This window comes from Erpetoichthys calabaricus, chromosome 12, assembly GCF_900747795.2.
Source record: "Erpetoichthys calabaricus chromosome 12, fErpCal1.3, whole genome shotgun sequence".
NCBI classification, from domain to species: Eukaryota; Metazoa; Chordata; class Cladistia; order Polypteriformes; family Polypteridae; genus Erpetoichthys; species Erpetoichthys calabaricus.
The window spans coordinates 86871169-86886370 of record NC_041405.2 but is presented as its reverse complement, the minus strand read 5'-3'; the positions used below and the strand labels follow the sequence as shown (position 1 = coordinate 86886370).

The 15202-nt window shown below is 37.7% G+C and overlaps 1 protein-coding gene across 8 annotated transcripts in view; it reads left to right on the top strand.

Moving 5' to 3' along the window:
- LOC114662380 (fibroblast growth factor 13) overlaps positions 1 to 15202 on the top strand; it is a 400003-nt gene that overhangs the window by 342456 nt on the left and 42345 nt on the right. For all 8 annotated transcript variants that reach the window (XM_028815804.2, XM_028815805.2, XM_051935233.1 and 5 more), the window contains one exon: positions 3414 to 3517. In XM_028815804.2, coding sequence (XP_028671637.1) covers positions 3414 to 3517 — 104 coding nt within the window. The remainder of the gene's footprint in view (positions 1 to 3413; positions 3518 to 15202) is intronic.

Genomic DNA, 15202 nt, shown 5'->3' with positions numbered 1-15202 from the left:
AGAGAGGTTAGGGGCACGCACTGATACAGTACATTGCCGCACCCCCCCACATGACAAACCAACTCAGGATCCAGATTAGGACCCTAGTGCAGGCATGCAACGGGTGACACCTCAGCACCACACTAGTTCAGATGGAGTGGAACAGTGCGAGGTGTTTTTATGGTGGCTGGAGTGCCAATTCTGCCACCAACCCCCAAGTTTTTCCCTACAGGTTGGAGGGCCTACATGCAGGGATGGATGCAGATTAACATCATACCCAGGGCGGAGCAATTGCAGGTTAAGGACCTTGCTCAAGGGCCCAACAGATCAGAGTCCCTTTTTGGCATTTATGGGATTTGAACCAGTAACCTTCCGATTGCCAGTGCTGGTCCCTAGCCTTAAGATTTATACAAGCTGAAAAGAAATCACTGACATGGTCTGCCAGAAATTGATATGGTCTGGGATGAGATCAGCAACTGCGGCCAGAAAATCTGACATACCGTATGACAAGAGGTTGTGTCATGTGCTTAAGTTTCTAACTCCTCACATCCCTCTACTGTATGGCTGGATCGAATACACCAAAGTCATAAACTCATGCAGATGTATTTTAATATGTATCAATGTAATCGTGAACAATTTACCATGCATCTTTCATATTTTTAAGACTTGTTCTCTGACTTTTGGATAAACTATATGCAAATACTTTTTGCAGTAGAAAAATGTGGTGAAAACACTTTCCTTGAATTAGAATTGAGTTGATATTATTGCCTGTGATAAATAAATGCCTATTAGTAGCCTAATATAAACAAGAAATAAGCAACAGAAACCATAAAAACAGTCAAGAATAGTAGAATTGGTCTTAGCATGGAAAACATAAAAAATGAGGCACCACAAAAATTATTTTGTCCACTTTATGGAAACTGCAGATTTTTTGCTTTCCAACTGTGCAGCTATTAAAAGCTTATACTTTTTTCAAACAGCATTGGAAACACATTTAATTCTGAAGTAATGAAAAGCCTCAGTAAATACAATGCACTCTACAATATCTGCTAGACACAGACTAATACAATCTAAAATTAGTCATTGTATTCATGTCTCCAACTACCCTTGTGGCTAGGAGTTAGAATAAATTACTATCCCTTTATAGGGTGTCATATCAGTTTGCTAAACGAGGTTGGCATCAAGAGCATCTGGCCATTAAAATCTCTATTCCAATACTCCCTTTTTGGGGGGCTCCTGGCTAACCTGGATGAACATGAAAAATAGCCATTAAGCCAGAAGAGAGACAGCTTCATGTGTCCAAGATGTAGTATTAGGGTGTTGTACCATGTTAGCCATTATGAATGTAGTGAGAAGTCAAGCAAAATGACACCTTTTATTGGCTTACTAAAAAAGATTACAATATGCAAGCTTTCAAGGCAACTCCTGCCCCTTCTTCTTTTTAGTTAGCCAATAAAAGGTGTCATTTTCCTTGACTTCTCACTGTATCCATGATGGAACTTTTTAAAAATATACCCAAAATTAGACTAACTCTAGTGATAACCTGTGATACTCAAATATGCTTACTATATTCAGACTCTGCCAAACTCCCACAACTCGTACCCTTTTGGAACATTTTCTCTTCTATTAAGGAAGCTCTTAGTATTTCAAGAGATCTGTATCCACTTCTAGAGCAATTTTTGTTGGTGTAACTGCTTAATATGCTGTAATTGTCTTTCCACATTCAGAACATCTAATTTTTCTGAGCTTGAAGAATCATATTCTGTCTCACCCTGGCATTTAATAGTGGACAAGTCAGATATTTTACGAAATCTAGTAGATTCCGTTAGCCATCACCAACCTTTGGAATGATGCTATAGTTTGTGCTTTCTCCCATTTTTTTGTTGTTTCCTTCCTTTTTATATTGCTGTAGCGTGAGGACTTATAGGGTGGGGTAGATGAAGCAACAAAGACATTACCCATAGTATGGCGTATAAATGACCTATTGTTATTGTAAATCACTATAATGCTCTTTGCAGGTTAATTAAATATGTTAAAATCATGGCTGTGAATGAAAGGTCAAGGCCATTGGAGACAAAAATAAAAAAATCCATCCATTATCCAACCCGCTATATTCTAACACAGGGTCACTGGGGTCTGCTGGAGCCAATCCCAGCCAACACAGGGCGCAAGGCAGGAACAAATCCTGGGCAGAGTGCCAGCCCACCACAGGACACACACACACACACACACACACACACACACCAAGCACACACTAGGGACAATTTAGAATTGCCAATGCACCTAACCTGCATATCTTTGGACTGTGGGAGGAAACCAGAGCACCCAGAGGAAACCCATGCAGACACGGGGAGAACATGCAAACTCCACGCAGGGAAATCCCGGGAAGCAAAGCCAGATCTCCGTATTGCGAGGCGGCAGCACTTCCACTGCGCCACCGTGCCACCAATAAAAAAAATCTCAAGCTCAAAACCCTTTGGCAATTAACTTTATGAACAACAACTAATAGATCCTTGCAGTTTTTTAAATCGGCATCAACTGAAAATAACCGCAGGTGTTGGCTGAGCACAATGGTTATCTATGAGGGGTGGTTAAGGGCATGGTGCAATGCAGGGCACAGAAATGTCTGCCTAAAAGGGATCCTGTTATCACTCTTACTATTGTATCACACCATTATCACAACTGCCAATATTGTCCACTGTCTCTATTAATGGCAATCATTCTTTATACCTCTTGTTGAAAGTAAATTTGATTTCCATTTTAAGATCAGCACTAATTAGATTTTTTTCTAGTATTGCATAAAGTATTTGATTTAAGCACAGTTCCACTTATGTCGATAGTTCTTGTTTGCTCTGATCTTTAGAGAGGAGAAAATAATCAATTCACATCAGCTCTCTGTGCTGGCACAGACTTACAGGACCAGATCAAAATGAAGGGTTTGAATTTAATTGAACTGCTCAGTGTTTTTACTTAACTGCACCATGCAGTGCTGAGATGAAACACTTTCTTGACAAGAACAGTCAGCCTTAAATCTTATTAACATAACTAAAAGGAAACTGTATTTTTACTGTAAAACAATAACCTACAGTATGCAATCATAAATAGACTTTGACAATGAATGATGTTTCATTTAAATGACAGTATTTTGCATTTTAGAATCATTCCAACGGCTGAAAAGATTAGCTATTCACTTTTTTGTTTAATTTTGAAATGGTCGTAAATTATCTGTGGTTGTTTGTGTAGTGAAGGTGAAGCAAGGTCACCTTTGGAGTCAGCTGTGACTCTCAAGTAAATATGGAGTTGGCTAACTAATGTTCTCTTCTAATTTTCTCTAATATTCCTGGTTAGAAACAGATCAGCTAAGATGGGATAACTTAGTTACTGCTGTGTCTACTTGGCCCTAACATCTTTTTGCTTTCTTTTTATTTGTTTAGCATTATTCAACCTCATCCCAGTGGGGCTTCGAGTGGTGGCTATCCAAGGTGTACAAACAAAACTGTATCTGGCTATGAACAGTGAAGGCTACCTGTACACATCGGTAAGTGGTTGTGTTTTTGATATTATCTGTGATAAATAAACAGACGTCTTTTAAGTGTTTTTCACTATTTATCAAGCATATTCTGAATTGCACAATGTTTCTGAACAAAGTGGGATGTCTGTTTTAATTCCTCTAAGAATAAAGACATCACTCATAAATTAAAAAATAAGCCTGAATATTAGCAAATTCAGAAAATCTGAACTACTATTGGATGAGGAAATTTATGTGTGTGGAGCTCTTTATTGTTGAAGATAATGTAGAAAATTCAGGAGAACCTTGTGGATTCAGTGGGATGGTACCTGGATCCAGTTCTCTAATGTTTGGATTTATTGTCTGTCTTAGTGTAGGTTTCCTCAAGGTCTTTTCTCTGGTTTTCTCCTACATCCCCCAAGACAAGTACTTCAGAGTAATTGAGGATTCTAAATTGGTCTGATTGGAATGAGAGCTTCCCATGTCATAGACTAACAATTCATCTAGAGTTGCTTCTTATTCCATATTTTATATAAGCTGCATAACTCTGTGAGTCTGTTATAGAAAAAAAATTAATGAAAAAAATTGTACACTTTTCTGGCAGCATTTGTCTTTCCTGGTTTAGAAATCTTTTGGATTTAGGTATGAAAATTCCTGGATCGTTTAAATTAAGGATGTTTTTATCTGTCATGTTGTTTCTTTATACATTTCACATGAGGCAAGTATAGAAACACTAGAGAGTCACTTTTATGGACAAGGTGAAGTGTGCTAGAAAAATTTGTATATCCCACCATGTTAAGGAAATTAGCAGGTGTGTTTAACTTAATTGTGAGATGTGGAGGCAGTGTTGCCAGGTCCATGGTTTTCTCGCCCAACTGGACTATTTTTGATCGTCATCTACGGGGAGAAAAATGAGCTTTCACAGGTTGTGTTATTTTGGCCTATTTTTCAGCTGCCTTCTTCTGAATTTTTAGCATTTTTTAAATCCATCTGGCACCCCTTACACTGTTATTTGCACTTGTATATGTCCTTTGCCATTGGAAAATCCCTGATGGGGACACCCAACCCTGTTGTGTGATAGTATACACCCATTCTATCACTGTAAAATATCTCTGAGGTGACTAACTAACTATGTACCTAACTGTGTTGCTGTGACACCGCCCTCCTCTTTCCAGTGTTTCATTTTGTCTACCTCAGGTATTGGGCTATTCTTTTGGGTGAGATTTGCTATTTTTATGCATTCCTTGGGCTATAAATTTATTAAGGACTGGGTAACCCTGTGTAGAGGTTACCTTAGAGCTTTCATATGGGGCAGTATTAAATACATTGTAGGCATCTGAAGGACCTTTACATTTTGCAAAAGTAGGAACACATTTGTATCTTCCACAATAGATAAAAGCAAAGATGTATGAGCCAAATAGGAAAATACATTAGCAGCATTTACTTTGGTTGGTTATCATTATACTATAGACTTATTTTGGTGGTGATTTATTTCTGATTGGAGGTACTTCCTGCCTAAAACAGCTGTTGTAAAATTCTTGTTCCTTTCAGGTAACTTTGCAAATGAGCCAATGCAACAGAGCAGCTCAGAGGAGTTGAAAAAAGATCTAAATCTGTATGTCAGAAATTGCGAACTGGCCTGGGAGTAAGGTTGATAAAGATGCTCTGCCAATCAGAATAAATTTACATTGGCCAAACACTGAGCAATGTTTCCATGGTGATGCTGTGAGAGCCAGGCAAATATGCCTGCCACTGCAGCACTGGGAATTATAAATACAGCATAGCTTAAAGTGTTTTGCAAGATTTCCCTTGATATTTATTATTTTACCCTGAATGATCTCTATTTTCTATCATGGTATGCTCTTGAGATAGGGACATCTTAATGGTAATTAAATTTCACAAAACTGTGTGAAGATTGTACAAGTAAGATGCATATGTTAAGAAATCGTTTTAGCTGCTGGTGTGTTAGAGCCGCATTGTTTTGTTTACTAGTGGTTTCTTGCAGAACAAGTTCTAATATCTATACTAAATAATGTTAAAGAGATAAATAAACAGTGGCTAGGGTTGCTGTATCACAGCCTGTCTGTGTGAAGTTTGCATGGATGTCATTCAGGTCATTTGGGTTATTCCAGCCTCTCAAAGATATGCAGTTTTTCGTTAATTGCTGACTCACTGAGTGAAGGTGACAGATGTGCCCTATGATGGACTGTCCAGGGCTGATTCCTGTCTTTTGCTTGATGATATTAGGATGCATTACATGTCCCTGCAGTCTGGTGGGTTTGGCAAATGAAAGAACGAGTGGATGAACTTCTGAAAAATGTATAGTAAAATTAGTTTCAGAGTGAGATCAGAAAGGAGGCAAAAGAATAAAATAACAGTCAATGCAAATGGAATTGGTTTGAGATTTTTCCTATTTAAAAAGTTATTGTAACTGTACCCTTTGAGAACATCAATAGATTCATTAATGCTCCTATGTAATCTTGGAGTGAAACTTCTCCATGTCACATCAGTTAGATTTGCAGTCAGTTATCTATATTACTAAACGACAGTTTAATTTATGCACGGCGGACGCACTGAAGCGCATGCGCACTGCTCCGCAGCGCCCCAGAGTCAAACGCAGTGGCTTCCCAGAGTCAGTAGGTGGCGCCCAAACAACACAGCCTGTAAACTAAACTTGCTCTAATCCACTGTGCCAGCAGTCTGTGTGGCATGTTTGAATCACATAACGGTAATTCAGTAACAGAGTAACAAAAACGAGACCGCATAGACAGAAGCAAAGAAGTCATGGCTCCAAAATGAAACACAAAACCGAGCCCGTATGGATGAAAACAATGAACGAAGGCGCCTACAACGTGCTTCTGAAACACTACATGCAAGAGAGGCACGGATCCAAAAAGAAACTGCAGAAGGGCTACACGTTGTTGTCAAAAAGGTCAAGTTAAGCTGTCTCTTTTGGATAAGTAAAAGCTTTATGGAATGCATTACATCCTACAATAGTTCATTTGCCTTTGCATCTACCGGGGTAAATATCAAGCCACCACCTGGGAATGGCCCATACTGCTTTTGCGTGTGTGGACAAATATTGCATCGGATTGGAACAGTGCACCCTGAGCCAAATCACCACCGCAAATGTGCCCAAATGTACGTGTTAGATCTAGATGATGCAGTTTATCAACGAATGAACCTTCCTGAAAACAAGCAATGCACAGAGCTAATAATGAGAAACGTAGCTGAAGTCATAACCAATCACCCATTAGCAAACTCTATAAAAATACTACATGAGGTTGAAAAAGAAGCCAATACAAAAGCAGGGACGGACGGTGTGGCACCAACTAAAATTGCCGTAGTGCTAATAAAGGACAAAGAACAGGATCTGAGACGATACAATGTTCCCATCGTTAATGTAGTGGCAATTGTGTCTCAAAGTAAAGACGGTGAGCCTCCATTTCACCACGATATTGTCTTGCATTTACGTCCTGATGGAACCAACCAACCTAAACTTGATACTTTGACATACCCCATTTTGTTTCCAACTGGCCAGGAAGGATGGAGTGCTGGAATTTGCAGATATAAAACAAATCAAGCACAGAAAAGATCACGGGTATCAATGAAAGAATATTTGTCCTACTGACTCTTAGTTGAGAGATGAGTTTTATCCAGTAATCAATGCAGGAAAGCTAACTCAACAATACATAGGTGATGTTTATGTTCAAGCACAATCACATGATCTCCAATGGATTAAAAACAACCAACCTGCACTGAGGGCCGATAACTACAAGTCGCTGATGGAGTACATAAATCGTGATGCGGACGTGGTAGATCACTCTGCTGGAAAAGCGGTTATTATGAGTGCAGCGTGCACACCGAGTTGTACATGTTATATATGCACAGATGCCAGAGGCAACAAGCAAGTCGTTCACACTACCACCGCTGCCAAAAGCGGGACTGCATGGATAAAAACAATACACGAAGGCGCCTACAATGAGCTTCTGAAACACGCCTCATGACTAGCAGAATCGTATGTTAACGTCGCCGCCATACTGTGAGTGGCACTGTGAACGCACCCACCCTCCATGATATTTCATGCCCACAAATATCGGAGGGAACAGAAAGTGATTGCCAGTCTTGGATTTGCGATTCTTTTGAGAATCGCTGGGTTGCTGGTTCTTTATATATTTTACTATTGACACCTGATGACATGCAAGTAGAAAATAATTTTATTTCTGCAATGTTGCAAATTACTACTGAATTTTGAATATTATCCATAGAATGCATTAAATTGCAGTAAATCTGTTTAGTGTATTTCAGCTTTTTACAAATTTCATCACAATTAATATATTTTGACTGAAGTGAAAAGAAAATCATGCTCTGATTTGTTTTGACAATCATGCTTGCTGTCTTTGTCCTAGGTATGTACTTGTGCCTTAAATGAGAGTACTGTTAAATAAAGCAAATAAAGGTCACTGGGTTTAATTTTAAACAGTGGCTTACTCTACAGAATATATAAGTTCTAGTGCTGAAATTGCTGTGATTAGATCAGTTTTTTTTTCTTTTTTTTTGTATATCCATCCATCCATTTTCCAACCCGCTGAATCCGAACACAGGGTCACGGGGGTCTGCTGGAGCCAATCCCAGCCAACACAGGGCACAAGGCAGGAAACAATCCTGGGCAGGGTGCCAACCCACCGCAGGACACACACAAACACACCCACACACCAAGCACACACTAGGGCCAATTTAGAATCACCAATCCACCTAACCAGCATGTCTTTGGACTGTGGGAGGAAACCGGAGCGCCCGGAGGAAACCCACGCAGACACGGGGAGAACATGCAAACTCCACGCAGGGAGGACCCGGGAATCAAACCCAGGTCCCCAGATCTCCCAACTGCGAGGCAGCAGCGCTAACCACTGCGCCACCATGCCGCTTTTTTGTATATACTTGACCATTTTAAAAAATAAATACTCAAAAGGATACAGCACCTGCATTAGTTGGCTCCACTCTAATGAAATGAGTGGATAGAATGGGGGAAGCTTAGTGTGCAGTTGTAACAGTTCTACCTTGCAACAAGGTAACTGGGATGCAAGTGCCACTTGCTTCCTTCATGGAGTTTGCATGTTCTCCCCAAATCCATGTGGGTTTCCTCCAGGTGCTCCGGTCTCCTCCTACAGTCCAAAGACATGCTGGTTAAGTGAACTCATATTGCTTAAGTTGGCCTATATGTTTTCACCCTTTGATGGACTGGCACCCTGTCTAGATGTTGTTCCTGCCTTGTGCCCAGTGATTTCTTGAATAGGGTCAATCTCTCCCAGGACCCTGTCCTGGGTAAGCAGGTTAAAAAGATGGATGTATGGATAAAATGGGCTCTTTTTGTAATCCTTGTGTGACTAACGATTCTCTGTTGCTCAATTTTAAAGGATATATTGTGGTATTTTTGAAGTCAATTATTATTTTTTTCATTCATAGTGTACATTCAAAAAGCTGTGTTCTTAAGTAAATTATTTAAAAATCATACATATATCTTATTTTGGCCTTTTGTTGACAAACTAACCAATTGTCAGCCTCAGTCTTCCTAGCATTAGAATTTACAATGATACAATCCTTTTCCTCTCCCAATTACATGATGCATTTGCCATTGTTGGTTGCTATGCCATATGATACGATTACATTTCATCAGGTTTTCCTTCTTTGCCACATGCCCATTAAAATTATTAGCAATGAGTAAGATCCCATTATATTTATTTGTCCCTATATGTTCATCTAGAGTATTCCAGAAAACATCATTTTCATTGCAGCCGGTTTGTAGTATGTACAGTATTATGATACCATGTAGAGTGCGTGAGATCTCATGTTGATATTTATTGATGTCAGTCTTTCTGACATTGCATGCACATCAATGGCAATGACATGGATTTGAGCTGAAATAACAGTCCCAACTCTATTTTGAGCCTTTTTCATATAATAAAACATTTTGTGGCCTTCACTCAACTCTCTTGCTCTCTTTCCTTTCCGTTTGATTTTTTTTTTTTTTAAAGCACGGGATGTCCACCTTGCTTTCTGTCAAGTGTTTTAGCAACTACTCTGATTTTGTCAGTTATGGTTAAAAGGGGCTGCAGTTTGCTGCCATTTGGACTAGCTTCTTTGGCTGGCTACATCCATTTGTGTTAGCTTTTGCTCACTGGTTGTGTCACCTATGCAAGGATTCCACATCACTTCCTGGTGATAAACTAGCTTTCATGATCATAGGATCTTATGGTAACAATATAAAAGTTTCTCATTCAAAATAGTCGAGATATCAGTCATTAGATGATCTGTGTCCAGCCTCACGTTTATTAGATATCACCATCATTAATTTTTTTTTTTTAAACAGTAAATTGTATTATCGGTTAGCTACAATTGACTATGTTGAGTTCTCACGTTCTCCAGTAGATTTTTTATGTTTCCCTGTCTTCTCCCTAGGTTTGTTTGCCATGCCCCAAAGATATTCATGTTACAGGGTAGCCATATTTTCATTTTAAATTCACATGCTGGGTATGGAAATTTTCAAGCTACTTGAACTGGAAGGCAATAGGCAATCCTATGCTAAACAGTCTCAGACATACATTTTACTTTGTAGCATTTAACACCAGTACTCCTGGCTTGCATTGTAGATCCCATTATGCTGTCTGTTGTTTACATGGACTCTCCACCCACACCAGTTACTGTGAACAGAGAAGTGAACACCATTCTTCAATCAGGAAAGAGGGTGCCAAGAATCTGTGATTAAAACAAATTACTTCCAATTTCATTTTGTTGTAATAAACCTACCTCAGAAGCATGTTTTTTGACAGCAGAACCTTTTGTTTTAGCATGTGGATGTAATTGTTAAATTTTAAGGTTTTTGTTTCACAGTTCCTCTTGTGCCTTCTAAACCAGGGGTCGCCAACTCCGGTCCTGGAGGACCACCATGGCTGCCGGTTTTAATTCCAACCCTTCTCTTAATGAGTGACCTGTTTTTGCTGCTATTTAACTTCTTTTGAACTAATTTTAATTGACTTGCTCTTGAAGACTCAGACCCCTTAATTGTTTCTTTTTCCTTAAGTAATGAGATACAAAATGAGCCAAAACAACTGGTGTCCATCAAACAATATCTGAAAATAAAGAATGATAAAGGTCTCAGGAATGTCAATCTGCTCAGGACCCCAAAACATTTTATCAGTGCTCTTAGAAAGAGAAAATCAACAATTTCAGTAATTTCTGCTAATGCACCACGAGAGCAGCAACAAGCCACAGAATTAAAGAACAGGTTTAGTTAACAACAAGAATTGGCACCTCATTAAGCAGCTGGTTGGAGTGAAATTGGTTGGAGTTTGAGGCCCTGACTTAGTTGGTCTTCTGTTGGCTCACTCACTTCACATTTCATTTCTGTTTGGTGCCATTTAAGAAAAATAATCTATTTTTTTCATTTTTATTGATTTTATTGAAATCACACAACATTCCATACAAATACATCAATTTTACAAGAATAGGATTGAAAACAAATCAACCCCCACCCCTGAGAAAGAGAGCATGGCCAGCAGAATAAAATTTAAACCTAGTGAAAATAAGCAAATAGATAGAGTAATAAGTGAATATAGAGATAAATTGAGAAGACAAAAAAAGGGAGAGAATCTGCTTCCTCAGTCCTTTAAAAGCTTATTCTAAAATGTTATTGATTAGATCCTGCCAGGTTTGGAAAAATTTCTGCACAGATCCTCTAAGTGAGAATTTTATTTTTTACAATTTCAAATAATATATAACATCAGTTACCCATTTACTTAAAAGGGGACAGTTAGGATTCTTCCAGTTGAGCAAGATAAGTCTACGTGCCAATAGTGTAGTAAAGGCAATTGCAGTTTGTTTGTCCTTCTCCACTTTATGCCCATCTGGGAGTATACCAAACACAGCTGTTAGTGGTTTAAGAGGGATTGTGACACCAAGGCTGTCTGAAAGGCATTTAAAAATCTTGGTCCAAAATTATGTTAGTTTGGTGCAGGCCCAGAACATGTGACTCAGTGAGGCTGGAACTTGATTGCAGCGTTCGCAGGTTGGATCTTGCCCTGGAAACATTTTGGATAATTTTAAGCGAGACAGATGTGCTCGATATATAATTTTTAGTTGAATAATTGTATGCTTTGCACATATGGAGCTTGAGTGAATTCTCTGCATTGCTACCTTCCACTCCTTTTCTGATATGTTGAGGGAGAGATCCTTTTCCCATTGTCCTCTTGGATCTTTGAAAGGGTGAGACTGTAAAATGTTTTTATATATTGCAGAGATTCTGTCTATGTCCTTGAAACTGATGAGTACTTTTTTCAGCATAGAGGGAGGTGGGAGATGAGGGAAATTGGGCAGGTTCTGTTTAACAAAGTTTCTAATTTGAAGATAGTGAAAGAAATGTGTTGCTGGAAAGTTAAATTTAGAATGTAATTGTTCATAGAATGCAAAGACGTTGTCTCTGTACAGATCTCTAAGTGATTTAATCCCAAATGTTTTCCAGACATTAAAAACTGCATATGTTTGCGATGGTTGAAAAAGGTGGTTCTCGTGCAGTGGTGCCACCAATAAAAGATTCTCTATCTTAAAATGTTTCCTACATTGGTTCCATATTCTGAGTGAGTGAAGCACTATTGGGTTATTAGTATATAAGAAAAAGAATCTAAGAAAATCAAAGGAACAAAGAAGAAATTCAGAGGAACAAATCTTAAAAAAACAATTAAATTAAAATGAATTCACAAGAAGTTAATTAGCAGCACAAACAGGGCACTCATTTAAAAAAAAAGGGTTAGAATAAAAACCTGCAGCCACAGTGATCCTCCAGGACCAGAGTTGGCGACCCCTGCCCTAGACCATCATTGGGAGACATTTTTCTTAATGTATAAAATATTTTTTTACTTTAGAACACAAGATCAGTGGCAAATTAATGCTTACGTTTATAGAAAAAAAATTGTAACTTTAAAAATGCTGAATTATTTTCTTTAAGGGAGCCTGAACGAATGTGTTGAAAAAGGAATCTATACAAGCCCACGGTGACTATAGGATTATTATAACAAATTTCTTTATTACAGTTTAATTTTTACTTGTAGCTTCATTCCATTATAGGTCTAACTTTGTGTTTTTTTGCAAATGTTTTCTTTCTGGAAGTTTAAGTACAGTACAGGTACTGTATGTAACTCTTGAGACTGCAATAATCTCACATTAGTCACCATTAAAATGGCTACAATGGGATGTATTCTTCATATACTCAAACAATAAATAAAACTTCAGTATAGTTCACAAAAGTACATTATTATTTTAATATTATTTTGAATCTATATTGCAGCTAATGTGCAAAAAAATTTGTAATTTTAAGTAAATACTCTGCAGGGCTCATTACTGGCCATCTTATTTATTTATTGTAATTGAAACCAATTTTTTTTTAACTACCCAGAGCAAGAGACAGAGAGTATAACAGGCACATAAAAGAGAATAAAAACATTTTGGTAAATAAAAAATTATTGATTAGAGCTCAAGTTTAATAAGTATCATAGAAAAAGAAGCAGAAATTACAAGCTTGTTCAGAATTCCCAGACTGTACTCAGAACCTTGATAACAAGAAATACGATTAACCAATTGCAATAAAATATACAAAACAGCTTCTGATTCTGAAACTGAATTTTAAAAAAATACTGCAAATACACTGCCACCCTTCATGGACAGAGCTGATTAACTTTCTTCCAGAAGTCGTCAAAGGCAGCATGAGTTAAACAGACTGGCTACTGTACATTAGAAAATGCAAATGTGTTCCTTCACCTGAACAGTTAAAATATGCCATAAAATATACGCTTTATATTAACATGTGGCCCAGACCTCCTGTTGTACTAATAACTGCACAGTGCATTGTCCCACACTTCCACAATATTCTCTACATTAAAAAAAGGAAAATGCATTGGCATGTAATCAGTTCACAAATATGTATCTCAATGCTATTTCCATTATGATAATATTTCTTTTGATATATCTTAAGAGAAAAAAAAAAAACAAAATTTCATCTAGAATGCTTAGCACCAAAAAGGTGTAAACTGAGGATTACATTTTTTTTTACACAAGGCAAAAAATAACAAGAGAGTTCTTTGCAAGCTGCTATCTACATTGTGAAACTGACTGCACTAGTCTTATCTTATGTTTCATTGCTTTATTCTAGCCATATAGAATTTACTTTTGTAATATAAATAATGCAATCTATACATATAGTCAGTCAATATTTTATTAAAGTACTGTATGTATGATTTATAAAAAAAAGTCTTTCACTGAAGTAAATGGAAGTTTTTTATATTACTCTTTATAGAAAATTACAATGGGGTGTCTCGATGCATGCTCAATAGTCCAGGTAAGGAAATTCTAGAAAGTTGATTCAGTTCATCTGGACATAGTTTTTTTTCTGAGGGAGATACGTTACGTCACTCATCCAAGTGACTCCCTCAGTCTCAGTTGACTGCAGGTTTCTCCAACCTTATAAACAGTACCTTTGCATAATGACCGAAACTAGCAACATTGACTAACAATGGGCCGTGTGATCAATGATATGCAAATTGTCCATTCATCAATGGCCATGAGTACCATTCACAGAGGGTTGGGGATTGGCTGCAATCACAGCATTGTAAGATGGTGAAAGATGTACAAGCACTAAGCAATCCAGGAGAGAGGAAGGACAACCACTGCCTAAGCGAAAACCTTTGGTGATCCCTTATGCGTCACTTGGATGAGTGATGTAACGTATCTCCCTCAGAAAAAAACTATGTCCAGATGAACAGAATCAACTTTCTGGAATTACAATGGGGTGTTTTTTAAAAATATGGTAAAATGTGCAATACAGAAAGTGCCTAGTGAAGCCTTCACATTTTGTGAAAATTTTGATGAACTCTTCAAAATAATGATGTTTAATTACAGGGTCACACTTGTAAATATCAGCAAAGTTTTCTTGCATATTATTTGCATGATTATACATAAGCTTCTGTAATGATACCTGGCTTTAGAGTGTTTCACCATCTGATTCTGTTAAATCATAAACAAAAGAAAATGCAAAATATGTGCCGTATAAAGTTAGAAAAAAAGCAAAATATTCTGTCAAGACAGTCAGAATGACAACAGATATATTTGGATGTCATGTTTGATATTCTATTTGTTACAGTTATAATTTGCCATTTTTATGTTTCATAATAAATATGTTCTATTTGATTATCACTAAAAAAGAAAACTATGAATTAAGTCAATGTCCTGCCACAAAAGTATTTAGTTAACTGCATCCTCTGCACAGAGAAACAGGAAGGATCAATATTGTCCCTGCGGTAGAGCCTTGTAAAATGCACTAGGGTAGTGAAAATTCAATGTTGTAAGTGACAGCTACATACAGTATTTGAAACAGCGAATCAAGCAGTAGTCATGTTTAATGCAATAAACAGTATACAGGCTAGATTGTATCTCTCCTATAGCCTTTTTTCATCTCTCACACTCACTCTGCCCTTCTGACAATGTCTCTCTCTCAGGTCTACCAGACTTTTAATGTGAAAACACTACTAGAAAATTTGACTAACATTTGAGTAATGTGAGGGAATGATGGGATAACAGACCACAACATGTCATTCTGTAGGGAAAGGCTGGTCATATGCACCAAAGAAGATGACATCACTTTAAAGTAATTTTTTTTAACTTTGTGAT